A 13646-nucleotide genomic window follows, 5' to 3' on the forward strand; every position below is an offset into this window, starting at 1 on the left:
TCCTAAATTATCTGTTTCCATGTATATGGATTGAAACGCTGTAAGTCTCTTATTGACAAATGTCTCTAAAAGCCTCTTTGAGTGGTGCAATGCATGCTGTTGTACACATCGTATTGATCTGCAAAGCAGTGTAGTCCCTGTTTTCTCCTCCTCCTGTCAGGGCCTCATTTACAGATCTGGATAATTTCTGCTGTGTGATTTCCAAAGGCTTTGATAACGGATGTGTCTGCCTGCCTGCATGTGTCTCCTCAGGCACGTGACGACATTCTGAATGGTTCTCATCCCGTGTCGTTTGACAAGGCTTGTGAATTTGGTGGAATTCAAGCTCAGATCCAGTTCGGGCCTCATATAGAACATAAACACAAATCTGGATTTCTGGAGTAAGACCACGTCCTAATACTTTCAGTTATGGTGCACAGTGTTTACTGGCCCTCTGCTTCATATTGCTGTGAAATGATGTGTAAAATCCAGAAGTTGAAATAAGTATATGGTCCATTTAGTTAATGAGCTTAACAAACTCAAATCAAAAGCTGCATTTTAATACTTTATGTATATCGTATAACTCTAATGCCTGTTTGCATTTGTATATTGTCACTAATGAGCATGCTTTGTGCATTTCATTTCTCTCAGCTTGAAGGAATTTCTACCTAAGGAATACATCAAACAGAGAGGTGCAGAGAAGAAGATCTTTCAGGTGGGTGTCAGTTTATCCTGCACTTTGTTAATAAATGCATGTTCGTTTTATACACTGTTGTCTTTTTCTTAAACTTCACTATTTGTAAGCAAAGATTTATGAGAAAAATTCATTGGCTAGACGAGTGAACGCTTTATGAATTTTACAGGAACATAAGGCTTGTGGGGAAATGACAGAGATTGAAGCCAAAGTGAAATATGTGAAGCTTGCGAGATCCCTCAGAACATATGGAGTGTCTTTCTTCTTGGTGAAGGTAAAGTGTTTGTGTGCTTTTTGTTTTTCTTATGTGTTTGCCTTCACATCCTATTTCCGAATCAACTCATGTATTCTAAAGGTGTTTTTGAGACCAGCAGTCCTGAGTCACTTTTGTACCCAAGTCCAGAAATGTTCTAGTCTTCCAATGTTGCCAATCAATGTTCTCATGAGAGCTTTCATCATTCACGAGGAATTCCACCTCTAGGATGATCCCATGGCTTCAGTGCAACCCCCCTCCCTCTCCTGTTCCTGGCCGGTGGTGGTCTGCATGACTCATGCACTGATTACAGTTCGGCTCTGCTTGAGTTCTAAAGTTAAGGTGGAGCAGATGTGCTTGTACCTAAAATTAAAGATCATATGTTTCTGATTTTAGTTTTGTTCTGGCTTTTATTTATCGCATATGGCCAATATAATTATTCTCTGTATTGATAAACTCAAACTGTTTCCATGTTGTTTTTATCTGGGAATTAATAGTAAATACATTTGTGCAAAAAGCTAAAGTGAAAAAGCTTTGGCAATGATTGACTGTCCAACTTAAAACTCAGACAGGTCAGCCGAGCTCAGCTTATCCATCTACTGGCAGCTCAGAGAGAATTAGTGTGGAGACAGAAGAAGGATGATAAGCTTAAGAGAATCTGAGAAGATGCAGGAGGAATTTCATTGTGGATGTATATGTGGTGTTATACATTTTGCTGGACCATTTTATTGTTCTGAACATAGTGAATTAATCTCACTCTTTTTTTTTTCTTTCTTTCTGTGTTTGATTTTGTTTCTCAGGAAAAAATGAAAAGTAAAAATAAGCTGATCCCAAGACTGCTGGGTATTACCAAAGAATCAGTGATGAGAGTGGATGAGAAAACCAAAGATGTGGTTCAGGAATGGCCACTTACTACAGTAAAAAGATGGGCCGCCTCACCTAAGAGCTTTACACTGGTACTTGCATAACATACATATTCTTACGGACTTACATTCGACTTTCAGATGGCTCAGATATCTCAGGTGCACCTCCTGTGCTCTCTTTTACTGTCACTTTTGTTCAATGTAATCTGTGTGTGTGTGTATGAACTCCGTTCCCATATGCAGGATTTCGGAGAGTATCAGGAGAGCTACTACTCTGTTCAGACCACTGAGGGGGAGCAGATATCTCAGCTTATAGCTGGTTACATCGATATCATTCTCAAGAAGGCCAGTATTTACTCCTTTAACTGCGTTTCCCTCATGAAATATTCAACAATTTGTTTCATGTTCTTTTCTGAAAGAGATTCTCCTGGATTACGAATAATTTTTGTATTAAACATTAACAGTGTTCAGATAACAGTATGCACAGTGTTACCAGATTAAACCTTATGTAAAAAGTGTTTATTCATTTCTGTTTGGCCCTACAGAAACAAAGCAAGGACCACTTTGGTTTAGAGGGAGATGAGGAGGCCACCATGTTAGAGGAATCAGTTTCTCCGAAAAAGTAAGACATGCATGAATTGTGAGTCGTCAGTGATAAGAACCATATTTCCTTTCAAGGTTTTGTCATTTCTTGCCAGTTGTCTTTTGGAAATACTTCTGTAATCAGACCGGTACAGCATTACAGGAAACTCACAGTGGAAAAACCACCTTATCTCATATTCTGTTTATCTAGATGGAGCTGAGGTTACCTGTTCCACACTGTTTCTATACTGAGCCTGTTTTAATGAGTGCTGGCATCATCTCTTCTTGAATAACTGCTGAATGCTGTAGTACAAACACTAAAACCTCTTTACTTTGTTGTCATTCCTTTTATCTTTATATGTCCCTTCCTCTCTCTCTATCTATCACAGATCTACTATATTACAGCAGCAGTTTAACCGTGTCGGGCAAGCAGAGCAGGGCTCTGTGGCATTGCCTGGGATCTTGAGGTCCGGTTCTGTTGGCACAGAAACTCTGAACATGGGTACCATGCCCTCTCCACAGCAACATATCACCACTGGACAGATGCATCTTGGACATATGCCACCACTGGTGAGTCTACATAAACAAAGGCTCAGGTTCATGGACCAGTTAATCAGCAAAGTTCATTAAAACCACCTTGCTGTCTAGCAGCATTTTAGCATCAGACCTTACATAACACATAGAGGTTGACCATAGAGCTGTCACAGTTTAGATCTGTTGGTGGATTAATGTGTGATTTCTGCCATCTCTAATTGGGCGATCAGAGTGCAGCCCAGCAGGCTCTTGTGGGAACCATTAACACCAGTATGCAAGCGGTGCAGCAGACACAGACAGACCTAGAGGAGGTGGAAGAGCTGCCACCACTGGGAGATGATATGGTGAGAAAATGTGTACATGTCACTTCACATTTACTTTCCTGTATCCATTACCAATATTTTATTTAATTTTTACTTTAATTTGTACTTTTAAGGTTTTAACTAACTTTTTACATTTACATTTTTTTATTATTATTATTTCAGGCTTCTAAATTGTGGATTCAGAACAAGATGGATGAGTCCAAGCATGATATTCACTCTCAGGTGGATGCCATTACTGCTGGAACTGCCTCTGTGGTTAATCTTACTGCTGGTAAAGTCTTGGCTGTATTAAAATGTATTTAATTAGTAAGATGTTTCACAACACTTACTATACTTTTTTTTTTTTTTTTTCCTACTGTCAACACAAGTGAAAACCTTGACTGGGCTTTCAAAAATTGAAAACTTTAAGCTTCATCTGCATTGTAGTGATTGTAGAGTTTTCTATTCTTGTTCCCAGGGGACCCGACAGACACCGATTATACAGCAGTAGGATGTGCCATAACCACCATCTCATCTAATCTGACGGAGATGTCAAAAGGTGTGAAGCTGCTGGCGGCTCTGATGGAGGATGAGGTTGGCAGTGGGCAGGACCTCATGAGGGCCGCCAAGACCCTCACTGGAGCTGTATCTGACCTGCTTAAAGCTGTGGAGCCTACATCAGGAGAGGTGCGAGCAAAGAATGTGCTGCGATTTATCATTATAGATTTTCCCAAAATGTATATACTTATGAATGCCGTTTACATTTCTGTATGCACTGTATGGTTTCATCTTGAGATACGCAATTGTGATTAAAATAATTATTTTCACATTTCCTATGGTAATATTTTTGAATATTTTCTGAATTGTCAAAATGTCAAAGCATTTTTTTTATTTTAATTAGATAAATTACTATTATATTTCATTATTAAATTGAATCATAATTCAACTGACTTACACTACCATCATCTCACCTTTATTTATTTAGCGCTTTATACTACAACCCTAATTCCGGAAAAGTTGGGACGTTTTTAAAATTTTAATAAAATGAAAACTAAAAGACTTTCAAATCACATGAGCCAATATTTTATTCACAATAGAACATAGATAACATAGCAAATGTTTAAACTGAGAAAGTTTACAATTTTATGCACAAAATGAGCTCATTTCAATTTTGATTTCTGCTACAGGTCTCAAAATAGTTGGGACGGGGCATGTTTACCATGGTGTAGCATCTCCTTTTCTTTTCAAAACAGTTTGGAGACGTCTGGGCATTGAGGCTATGAGTTGCTGGAGTTTTGCTGTTGGAATTTGGTCCCATTCTTGCCTTATATAGATTTCCAGATGCTGAAGAGTTCGTGGTCGTCTTTGACGTATTTTTCGTTTAATGATGCGCCAAATGTTCTCTATAGGTGAAAGATCTGGACTGCAGGCAAGCCAGGTTAGCACCCGGACTCTTCTACGACGAAGCCATGCTGTTGTTATAGCTGCAGTATGTGGTTTTGCATTGTCCTGCTGAAATAAACAAGGCCTTCCCTGAAATAGACGTTGTTTGGAGGGAAGCATATGTTGCTCTAAAACCTTTATATACCTTTCAGCATTCACAGAGCCTTCAAAAACATGCAAGCTGCCCATACCGTATGCACTTATGCACCCCCATACCATCAGAGATGCTGGCTTTTGAACTGAACGCTGATAACATGCTGGAAGGTCTCCCTCCTCTTTAGCCCGGAGGACACTGCGTCCGTGATTTCCAACAAGAATGTCAAATTTGGACTCGTCTGACCATAAAACACTAATCCACTTTGAAATAGTCCATTTTAAATGAGCCTTGGCCCACAGGACACGACGGCGCTTCTGGACCATGTTCACATATGGCTTCCTTTTTGCATGATAGAGCTTTAGTTGGCATCTGCTGATGGCACGGCGGATTGTGTTTACCGACAGTGGTTTCTGAAAGTATTCCTGGGCCCATTTAGTAATGTCATTGACACAATCATGCCGATGAGTGATGCAGTGTCGTCTGAAAGCCCGAAGACCACGGGCATCCAATAAAGGTCTCCGGCCTTGTCCCTTACGCACAGAGATTTCTCCAGTTTCTCTGAATCTTTTGATGATGTTATGCACTGTAGATGATGAGATTTGCAAAGCCTTTGCAATTTGATGTTGAGGAACATTGTTTTTAAAGTTTTCCACAATTTTTTTACGCAGTCTTTCACAGATTGGAGAGCCTCTGCCCATCTTTACTTCTGAGAGACTCTGCTTCTCTAAGACAAAGCTTTTATAGCTAATCATGTTACAGACCTGATATCAATTAACTTAATTAATCACTAGATGTTCTCCCAGCTGAATCTTTTCAAAACTGCTTGCTTTTTTAGCCATTTGTTGCCCCCGTGCCAACTTTTTTGAGACCTGTAGCAGGCATTAAATTTTAAATGAGCTAATTAAGTGGATAAAAGTGTAAAATTTCTCAGTTTAAACATTTGCTATGTTATCTATGTTCTATTGTGAATAAAATATTGGCTCATGTGATTTGAAATTCCTTTAGTTTTCTTTTTATTAAAATTTAAAAAACGTCCCAACTTTTCCGGAATTCGGGTTGTATACCGATTGTTTCAAAGCAGCTTCACATGAAAATAACAATCAGTGATGCAAACCTCATCAAATATGGGACAAATTCAAATTCCGCTGCAAAGTAGCTCTACAAACTCAATGTCATCATTCAGCACAATGTTGATACAATAAAGATTTTGAGTGACAAGTCTGTTTAATGGCGTGAGTGATGTGTTTTTTTTTTTGTTTTTTTTTTTCATGCAGCCACGACAGACGGTTCTGACTGCAGCCGGCAGCATCGGTCAAGCCAGTGGAGATTTGCTTAGACAGATTGGAGAGAATGAAACAGACGAGCGCTTCCAGGTACGCAAGTGTCTTTTGAGGTAAAAGCTAGATTTGTGTTTTTATAGCCCTGAGCATTTGTATGTGTGTGTGTTTTAGGATGTGCTAATGAACCTAGCTAAAGCCGTGGCAAATGCAGCAGCCATGATGGTTCTGAAGGCCAAGAATGTGGCACAGGTTTCTGAAGACAGCGTCCTGCAGAACAGGGTTATTGCAGCTGCGACCCAGTGCGCCCTCTCCACTTCCCAACTAGTGGCCTGTGCCAAGGTGGAGTGCACATACACATGCTTATACAGACTGTTTAAGATAAACCTGTGGATGGCCTTTTTACACATGTTTTTGTTTTATCAGGTTGTGAGCCCTACTATCAGCTCCCCTGTGTGTCAAGAGCAGCTGATAGTAGCAGGGAAGCTGGTGGATCGTTCAGTGGAAGGTTGTGTGAAGGCCTGTCTGTCAGCTACCAGTGATGGAGAGCTTCTGAAGGCCGTCAGCGCAGCAGCTGGTATCGTCTCACAGGCTCTCAGTGACCTACTTGCACATGTGAGGAACTACGCCACACGCGGGGAACCCATTGGACGATACGACCAGGCCATGGACACCATCATGACAGTTACAGAGAGTATTTTCTGCAGCATGGGTGACGCTGGTACGATGAGTGCATCATATACACAATCATTCAAAAGTTTGGAGTTGATAAGGTTTTTTTTAATCATTCGGAAAGAAGTATGCTCACCATAAAATTTACAATAAATGTTTTCTGTTTTGAATTTTCAGCATCGTTACTCAAGTCTTCGGTGCCATATGATCCTTCATAAATCACTCTTATATGCTGATCTGGTGTTCAAGAAACATTTCTTATTATAATAAATGTTAAAAACTGATACAGTGATATTTGAATATTTATTTGAAATAAGTCTGTATAAATGTTTTTACTTTCATTTTACTTTAATGTGTCCTTTTTAAGAATAAATGTGTTCACTTTTAAACAAACAAACAAAAAAAAACATATGGACTCGAATGTCAGTACAGTGAATGGTAGTCTTACTTGTTTATTTATTTGCTTAGCTCCTTTATGCTATGTAAATGTAGAGATTTACTATTCTGTTCCGTAGGTGAGATGGTACGACAGGCACGGGTTCTTGCCCAGGCGACCTCTGACCTGGTGAATGCCATGAGATCAGATGCTGAGGTGGAAGTGGATGTCAACAACTCCAGGAAGCTTCTCACGGCTGCCAAACTGCTCGCAGATGCCACTGCTGGAATGGTTGAGGCTGCAAAGGTGTGTTAGCAAACCTTGGCTCACATTAAAAGTGCATTATTTGACACTACATTAACTCTCCAGTTTTCTATATCAGTAGATCTCTAGATCTTTTTTTTTCTGTAATCCTGCTGTAATTCTGAGAAAACTGCTTGTTTTCTAACTTTTTTTTAATTAGTAAAAACTGATCAATTGATATTCAATTGACCATAATTCATTTTTGTCACTTAAAATGTTTCAAGAACTGTATGTAAAAAATAAATAAAGAGTTAGATTAATATTCACTATCATCACATTGTTGCAGTAAAACTAAGAGTTAATTAACTTATCTAATTATTTATTAACAAGAGTTAAAGTTTTCTCTCAGTTAACTCCTAATTACTGCTTATTGATAGTAAGCAAGGTCGTAGTAGTAGTTAGTTTATGTTCTAGGGATCAAGAATATGGTCTTGCAGAATAAGACATTTAATATGTGCTTTATAAGTTCTAATAAACAGCTAATATGCTAGTAATGTACATGCTAATAAGCAACTAGTTAATACTGAATAGTGTTCACTAATCTAAAGTATTAACAAAAAATTGGGAGGGGGGGGTTCTTCAACTTTCTATTTATCAAACCATTCTTATGCTACTTTTAAAAACCTGATTCCGGGCCCCTGGTTGAGAACAACTGTCCTATATTATTAAACCTAGCTCATACCAATGCTTGAGTTTTTTGAAAATTGGAGACATTTTTGCACTAATCAAGTTATTTTGAGCATCTTCACTTTAGCGTCTCTCGGTTTAATAATCTGGGTTCTAATAGACCACCAATAGACTTGTTCCATGTCTTTGTCCGTGTGTGTGTTTAGGGGGCTGCTGCATACCCTGAAAATGAAGACCAGCAGCAGAAGCTCCGGGAGGCTGCGGAGGGCTTACGTGTGGCCACTAATGCTGCTGCACAAAACGCCATTAAGAAGAAACTTATAACAAGACTGGAGGTCAGTGACTTGCTTATGATTTTCATTATGAGAAAAGTAATTGAATTTAGACAGGATGGTGTGATCTACGCCAGTAAAACACTGCACTGAATGTCTGCTTTAATTTTTTTCAGAACGCTGCTAACCAAGCTGCTGCTGCTGCAACTCAAACCATTGCAGCATCCCAGAATGCAGCAGCCTCTAACAAGAACACTGCTGCCCACCAACAACTTGTTCAAAGCTGCAGGGTTTGTATAAGTATTTTTTAGAGAATTTCCAAAGTGTTAGTAATGTTAGTCCTCCTGTTGTGTTTACTGTATTCTGTATTATTGTGTGGTTAGGCTGTAGCTGACCATATTCCTCAGCTGGTACAGGGAGTGAGGGGCAGTCAGGGGCAGCCAGAGGATGGTAGTGCCCAACTTGGCCTCATCATTGCCTGTCAGAACTTCCTTCAGGTAACAATCAATCCATAATCACCTGTCACTCATCTGATAACATCACTATTCTTTAAAAGTGCACTTTCAATACTAAAACCTCTAATTCAATGTTCCAGCCTGGAAGTAAGATGGTGTCTTCAGTAAAGTCGTCTGTGCCGACTGTGACGGATCAGGCAGCATCCATGCAGCTTGGACAGTGTGGAAAGAATCTGGCCACCTGCCTGGCTGAACTCCGCACTGCTGCACAGACGGTACTGAATCGGTTTTCTCCACACATGTAATTTATGAGTCGAAGATACAAAAGTGTTTTTTTTTATTTTTTTATTTTTTTTTTTATTTTTTTTTACTGTAAAAGGACATTTCACCCCAAAATGAAAATTCTGTCATTTTCTCACCCTAGTGGCATTCCAAACCTTGATGTCTTTCTTCTGCGGAAGGCAAACAATATTTTTAAGAATGCTGGTAAACCGTTTCGGTTCCCATTGACTTTCACTGTATGTACAAAAATAGAATGGAAGTCAGTGGGAACCGGAACTGTTTGGTTACCAGCATTCTTCAAAATATATTCTTTCCTGTTATGTAAGATTAATTTTTTTGACTGGACTATACCTTAATCAGATCCTGTCATATGATGTCTAGGCTTATGAGGCGTGTGGCCCCATGGAGATCGACTCTGCCCTTATAGCTGTGCAGACGCTGAAGAATGAACTCCAGGACGCTAAAATGGCAGCATCCGAGAGGCTGCTGAAAGCTTTACCTGGAGAATCGGTGAGTTGAGAGCCATTTAAATATCTGTGATGCTATGATTATTTTGTCATTGGAAAAATAGACATATGAACAACTATACATTCATTTTGTGGTCTAATTTGTGTGGTTTAGTTGGAAAAATGTACTCAGGATCTGGGCTGCACATCTAAGGCTGTTGGTTCCTCAATGGCCCAACTGCTTACCTGTGCAGCACAGGGAAATGAGCATTACACAGGTAATACAGCTCAACCTCATACACAACACATTTATTTGCCTAAATTTGGATATGCTTTGCAGCTCCATTGTTTTATGTAAAGATAATTATAATTACTTACTTTAGCCCTAATTATTAACATTTATTGGGGAAGAAAATAAAACAAACACAATTAATTTTTGTCAAATTAAGTAAACTTCCAGGAACTGTTTTGTTCCTTTAAATATAGCTAAGTAAACTCAACCAAACATATATTCTGGCTCTCTCACATACACACACATATAAACTCCAAAAGATGAACTGTATGTGTTCACAGGTGTAGCTGCCAGCGAAACTGCCCAGGCTCTTAAGACATTAGCACAGGCTGCGAGGGGTGTTGCTGCCACCACATCAGACCCCGCTGGAGCCGCAGCCATGTTTGATTCAGCTTGCGAGGTTATGGAAGGATCAGCTAAATTAATTTCTGAAGCCAAGGAGGCGCTGGTTGCTCCTGGTGATGCAGAGGTACAACAGAGGCTAGCGCAGGTGAGGGCAGAAGAGATGTCTTTTTTTTTTAACGTTACATCAAATTTAATCATTTAGCAGTTATTATTCAAAATGTTAGCTTAAAAAATTAGGCAGAACGTTTATCACTGAGGAGCCACCAATGTTAGCAATGTTAGTTTATTCAAGTATAAACTAATTTTGATCAATTTAATGCTTCCTTACTGAAAGAAGTAACAATTTAAAAAAATGTATATATATTGATATGTGTGTCTCTGTTGTGTGTCAGGTAGCAAAGTCTGTGTCCCACTCACTGAATGCATGTGTGAACTGTCTGCCTGGACAAAAGGATGTTGATATGGCTCTGAAAAGCATCGGCGAAGCCAGCAAAAAACTACTTGTAGAGACGGTGAGCTACAAACAAGGACTTTTTGTTTTCCCTTGTCATCACCAAATGTGCTAAATGCTAATGCTAATTGATAAAAATGCTCCACATAATTTGTACCCTGGAAATTTGTTCTATTGCTTAATGCACACTCACTGTCCTCAATATAGTGCATGCAATTAATAAATGTAAACAGTTCTCGTGTGTGTAGTCGCTAGGTGTTGTAAAAAATTTTGTACATTTTATTTAGATGTAATTTATTTTTACTTTATTTTTGCAGCTTCCTCCCTGCAGTAAGAGCTTCCAGGAGGCTCAGAGTGACCTGAACCAGACTGCAGCCGATCTGAACCAGTCTGCAGGTGATGTGGTCCATGCCTCTAGAGGGACCACTTGCCGGCTTGCAGATGCTTCTGGAAAGTTCAGTGAAGACTTTGATGAGTTTCTGGATGCTGGTATTGAGATGGCTGGCCACACCCAGGTATTACGTGTGGTGCAGCAGGATAGAACATGAGAATGTGAATAAGTCTTATTTTTACTGAAATAAGTAATGTTTGGTTGTTTTAGAGTAAGGATGATCAAATGCAGGTGATTGGGAATTTGAAGAACATCTCAATGGCCTCCAGTAAGCTTCTGTTGGCTACCAAGTCTTTATCTGTGGACCCTGCAGCAGGCAATGCAAAGAACCTGCTCGCTGCTGCTGCCAGGTACTTCACCCCGTGTTAATTCATGCACGTTTCATAGCTGCTGCTCTTCCTGTATTTGTAACTTCACTCTCCTGCGTTGTTTATTCAGAACAGTGACTGACAGCATCAATCAGCTGATTACACTGTGTACCCAGAATGCCTCAGGACAAAGGGAATGTGACAATGCTCTAAGAGAGCTTGAGGTATTATATACAAACAATGCACACTATTAAAAATTTTCTTTTAATATTTAGAAATTGGGATATTGTCTCTCTTTTTTTGGTTTACAGGCTGTTAGGGGCCTGCTGGATAACCCAAATGAGCCAGTCAATGATCTCTCTTACTTTGACTGCATTGAAAGCGTCATGGAGAACTCTAAGGTAACAGAAACATGATTATTATTAACTATTGGAGGTTTTGTTTGGAATGCTATCCAGACCTGTAGACCTGCAAAAAATTTTTTTTTTTACTTTTAATACAATCACAAACAAAGAAACATTTTAACATTTTGTACCGAATCAGCATTTTAGAAGGATTTCTGAAGAGTCATGTGCCACTGAAAACTGGAGTAATGGCTGCTGAAAATCGGAAAGTGGTTGTTCAAAATTTTAAAAATGTTTACTGTATATATATTACTGTATTTTTGTACAACTAAATAGCCTTGGTGAGCGTAAGCAACATTTTTCAAAAACATTAAAAAGGGTTAAATGCAACACTGTCTAATTATCTCATGTCTCATTCACCGGAGAGAAAACATGACAATACAAAATGTATAATACTGAACGTGTATCATGTCTGCAAAAAAAGGGTCCACAAACGTATGCAAATACATACATTGATAGGCAGGTAGGACAGCCCATAGTAGTCCTCTCACTGAGGGATATGATTGAATTATTTTATGGTCCTACACCTTCCACAGGTGATAAAATTACATTTAAATACACTTACACTTAAATACACTTAATGATTGTTATATGGATGTGGAGAGACTTTCAACCAGCATGACAAACATGTTTTTGAACCAAATCATCTACCATGCCTTAAGTGTTAATTCATATCAATATGCATTAACTGATAAGTGATAACTAATCTGTAATCCACCTCTTTCTGATATATAGGTACTTGGTGAGTCTATGGCCGGGATCTCTCATAACTGCAAGACAGGAGATGTTCCAGCGTTTGGAGACTGTGTGGGTGGAGCCTCTAAAGCTCTGTGTGGTCTGACCGAAGCAGCTGGACAGGTAAGAAACTAGGTCCTTCCATGGCATATTTCGTTCACAACCATTATACATTTTTTACCTTTGTACACTTTGTCTTTGTGTATGTACTGATCACACTTGTTTTTTTTGTGTGTCATTAGGCTTCTTACCTAGTGGGTGTTTCTGACCCCAACAGCCAGGCCGGACACCCTGGCTTAGTGGATCCTATCCAGTTTGCTCATGCTAATCAGGCAATCCAGATGGCTTGCCAAAATCTTGTTGACCCAGATAATAGTCCTTCACAGGTAGTGACATCGGGAATGTAGTGTTTGGACTTAAGCCCAGAGCTTGTCTTTCTGCAACATCTTCATCTGTACTTTTAAGGCCAAAATTATAATATATGCATGTTGCAGGTGCTGTCAGCTGCCACCATTGTTGCAAAGCACACCTCAGCGCTGTGTAATGCTTGCCGACTGGCCTCTTCTAAGACTGCCAACCCTGTGGCTAAAAGACACTTCGTGCAGTCAGCCAAAGAAGTGGCCAACAGCACAGCCAGCCTGGTCAAAACAATCAAGGTTAAACCACTCCTCTTTATAAATGAATCCAACTTTTATCCACTCCAGTGACATCAAATGATTGTGTTCTAACATCATTTCCCCTCTTCACTCCCACCATAGGCACTGGACGGAGATTTCTCAGAGGAAAACCGCGAGAAATGTCGAATTGCTACAGCGCCACTCATTGAAGCTGTTGATAATCTAACCACGTTTGCTTCCAATCCGGAGTTTGCTAGTGTTCCTGCACAGATAAGTAGAGAGGTATGAAGTTCTTCTTCATTGTGAATGTTATTCACAATTGTGTCCTTTTTGTTGGTAATGGTTTATATTTTTCTACTCCCAATTTAGGGCTCAGCTGCACAGGAGCCAATCATCCAGTCAGCACGCTCCATGCTTGACAGTTCCAGCCATCTTTTGAAGACTGCTAGGTCTTTGGTTATGAACCCTAAAGATCCACCAACCTGGTCATTACTGGCAAGCCATTCACGCAACGTGTCAGACTCCATCAAGAGCCTCATCATGGCTATCAGGTAACATACAAATTCTCATTTTTGTAGTTTGTGTGATACATGCAGAATAAAAATGAGCTACTATAAATGTTCTTTTTTTTTATACATAATTTCAT

At 39.5% G+C, this 13646-nt stretch overlaps 1 protein-coding gene across 2 annotated transcripts in view; it reads left to right on the top strand.

Moving 5' to 3' along the window:
• LOC132105044 (talin-2-like) overlaps positions 1–13646 on the top strand; it is a 48236-nt gene that overhangs the window by 22784 nt on the left and 11806 nt on the right. For both annotated transcript variants that reach the window (XM_059510419.1, XM_059510420.1), the window contains exons 8-38: positions 253–380; positions 631–694; positions 843–947; positions 1727–1882; positions 2033–2134; positions 2335–2411; positions 2761–2941; positions 3136–3249; positions 3391–3499; positions 3686–3894; positions 6022–6120; positions 6199–6366; positions 6451–6745; positions 7212–7378; positions 8209–8337; positions 8451–8564; positions 8658–8771; positions 8870–9004; positions 9393–9521; positions 9633–9735; positions 10031–10239; positions 10487–10606; positions 10863–11060; positions 11147–11286; positions 11375–11468; positions 11556–11645; positions 12384–12506; positions 12626–12769; positions 12878–13039; positions 13142–13282; positions 13370–13551. In XM_059510419.1, the coding sequence (XP_059366402.1) occupies positions 253–380; positions 631–694; positions 843–947; positions 1727–1882; positions 2033–2134; positions 2335–2411; positions 2761–2941; positions 3136–3249; positions 3391–3499; positions 3686–3894; positions 6022–6120; positions 6199–6366; positions 6451–6745; positions 7212–7378; positions 8209–8337; positions 8451–8564; positions 8658–8771; positions 8870–9004; positions 9393–9521; positions 9633–9735; positions 10031–10239; positions 10487–10606; positions 10863–11060; positions 11147–11286; positions 11375–11468; positions 11556–11645; positions 12384–12506; positions 12626–12769; positions 12878–13039; positions 13142–13282; positions 13370–13551 (4301 nt within the window). The remainder of the gene's footprint in view (positions 1–252; positions 381–630; positions 695–842; positions 948–1726; positions 1883–2032; positions 2135–2334; positions 2412–2760; positions 2942–3135; positions 3250–3390; positions 3500–3685; positions 3895–6021; positions 6121–6198; positions 6367–6450; positions 6746–7211; positions 7379–8208; positions 8338–8450; positions 8565–8657; positions 8772–8869; positions 9005–9392; positions 9522–9632; positions 9736–10030; positions 10240–10486; positions 10607–10862; positions 11061–11146; positions 11287–11374; positions 11469–11555; positions 11646–12383; positions 12507–12625; positions 12770–12877; positions 13040–13141; positions 13283–13369; positions 13552–13646) is intronic.

The sequence above is a fragment of the Carassius carassius genome, chromosome 2 (genome assembly GCF_963082965.1).
Source record: "Carassius carassius chromosome 2, fCarCar2.1, whole genome shotgun sequence".
NCBI classification, from domain to species: Eukaryota; Metazoa; Chordata; class Actinopteri; order Cypriniformes; family Cyprinidae; genus Carassius; species Carassius carassius.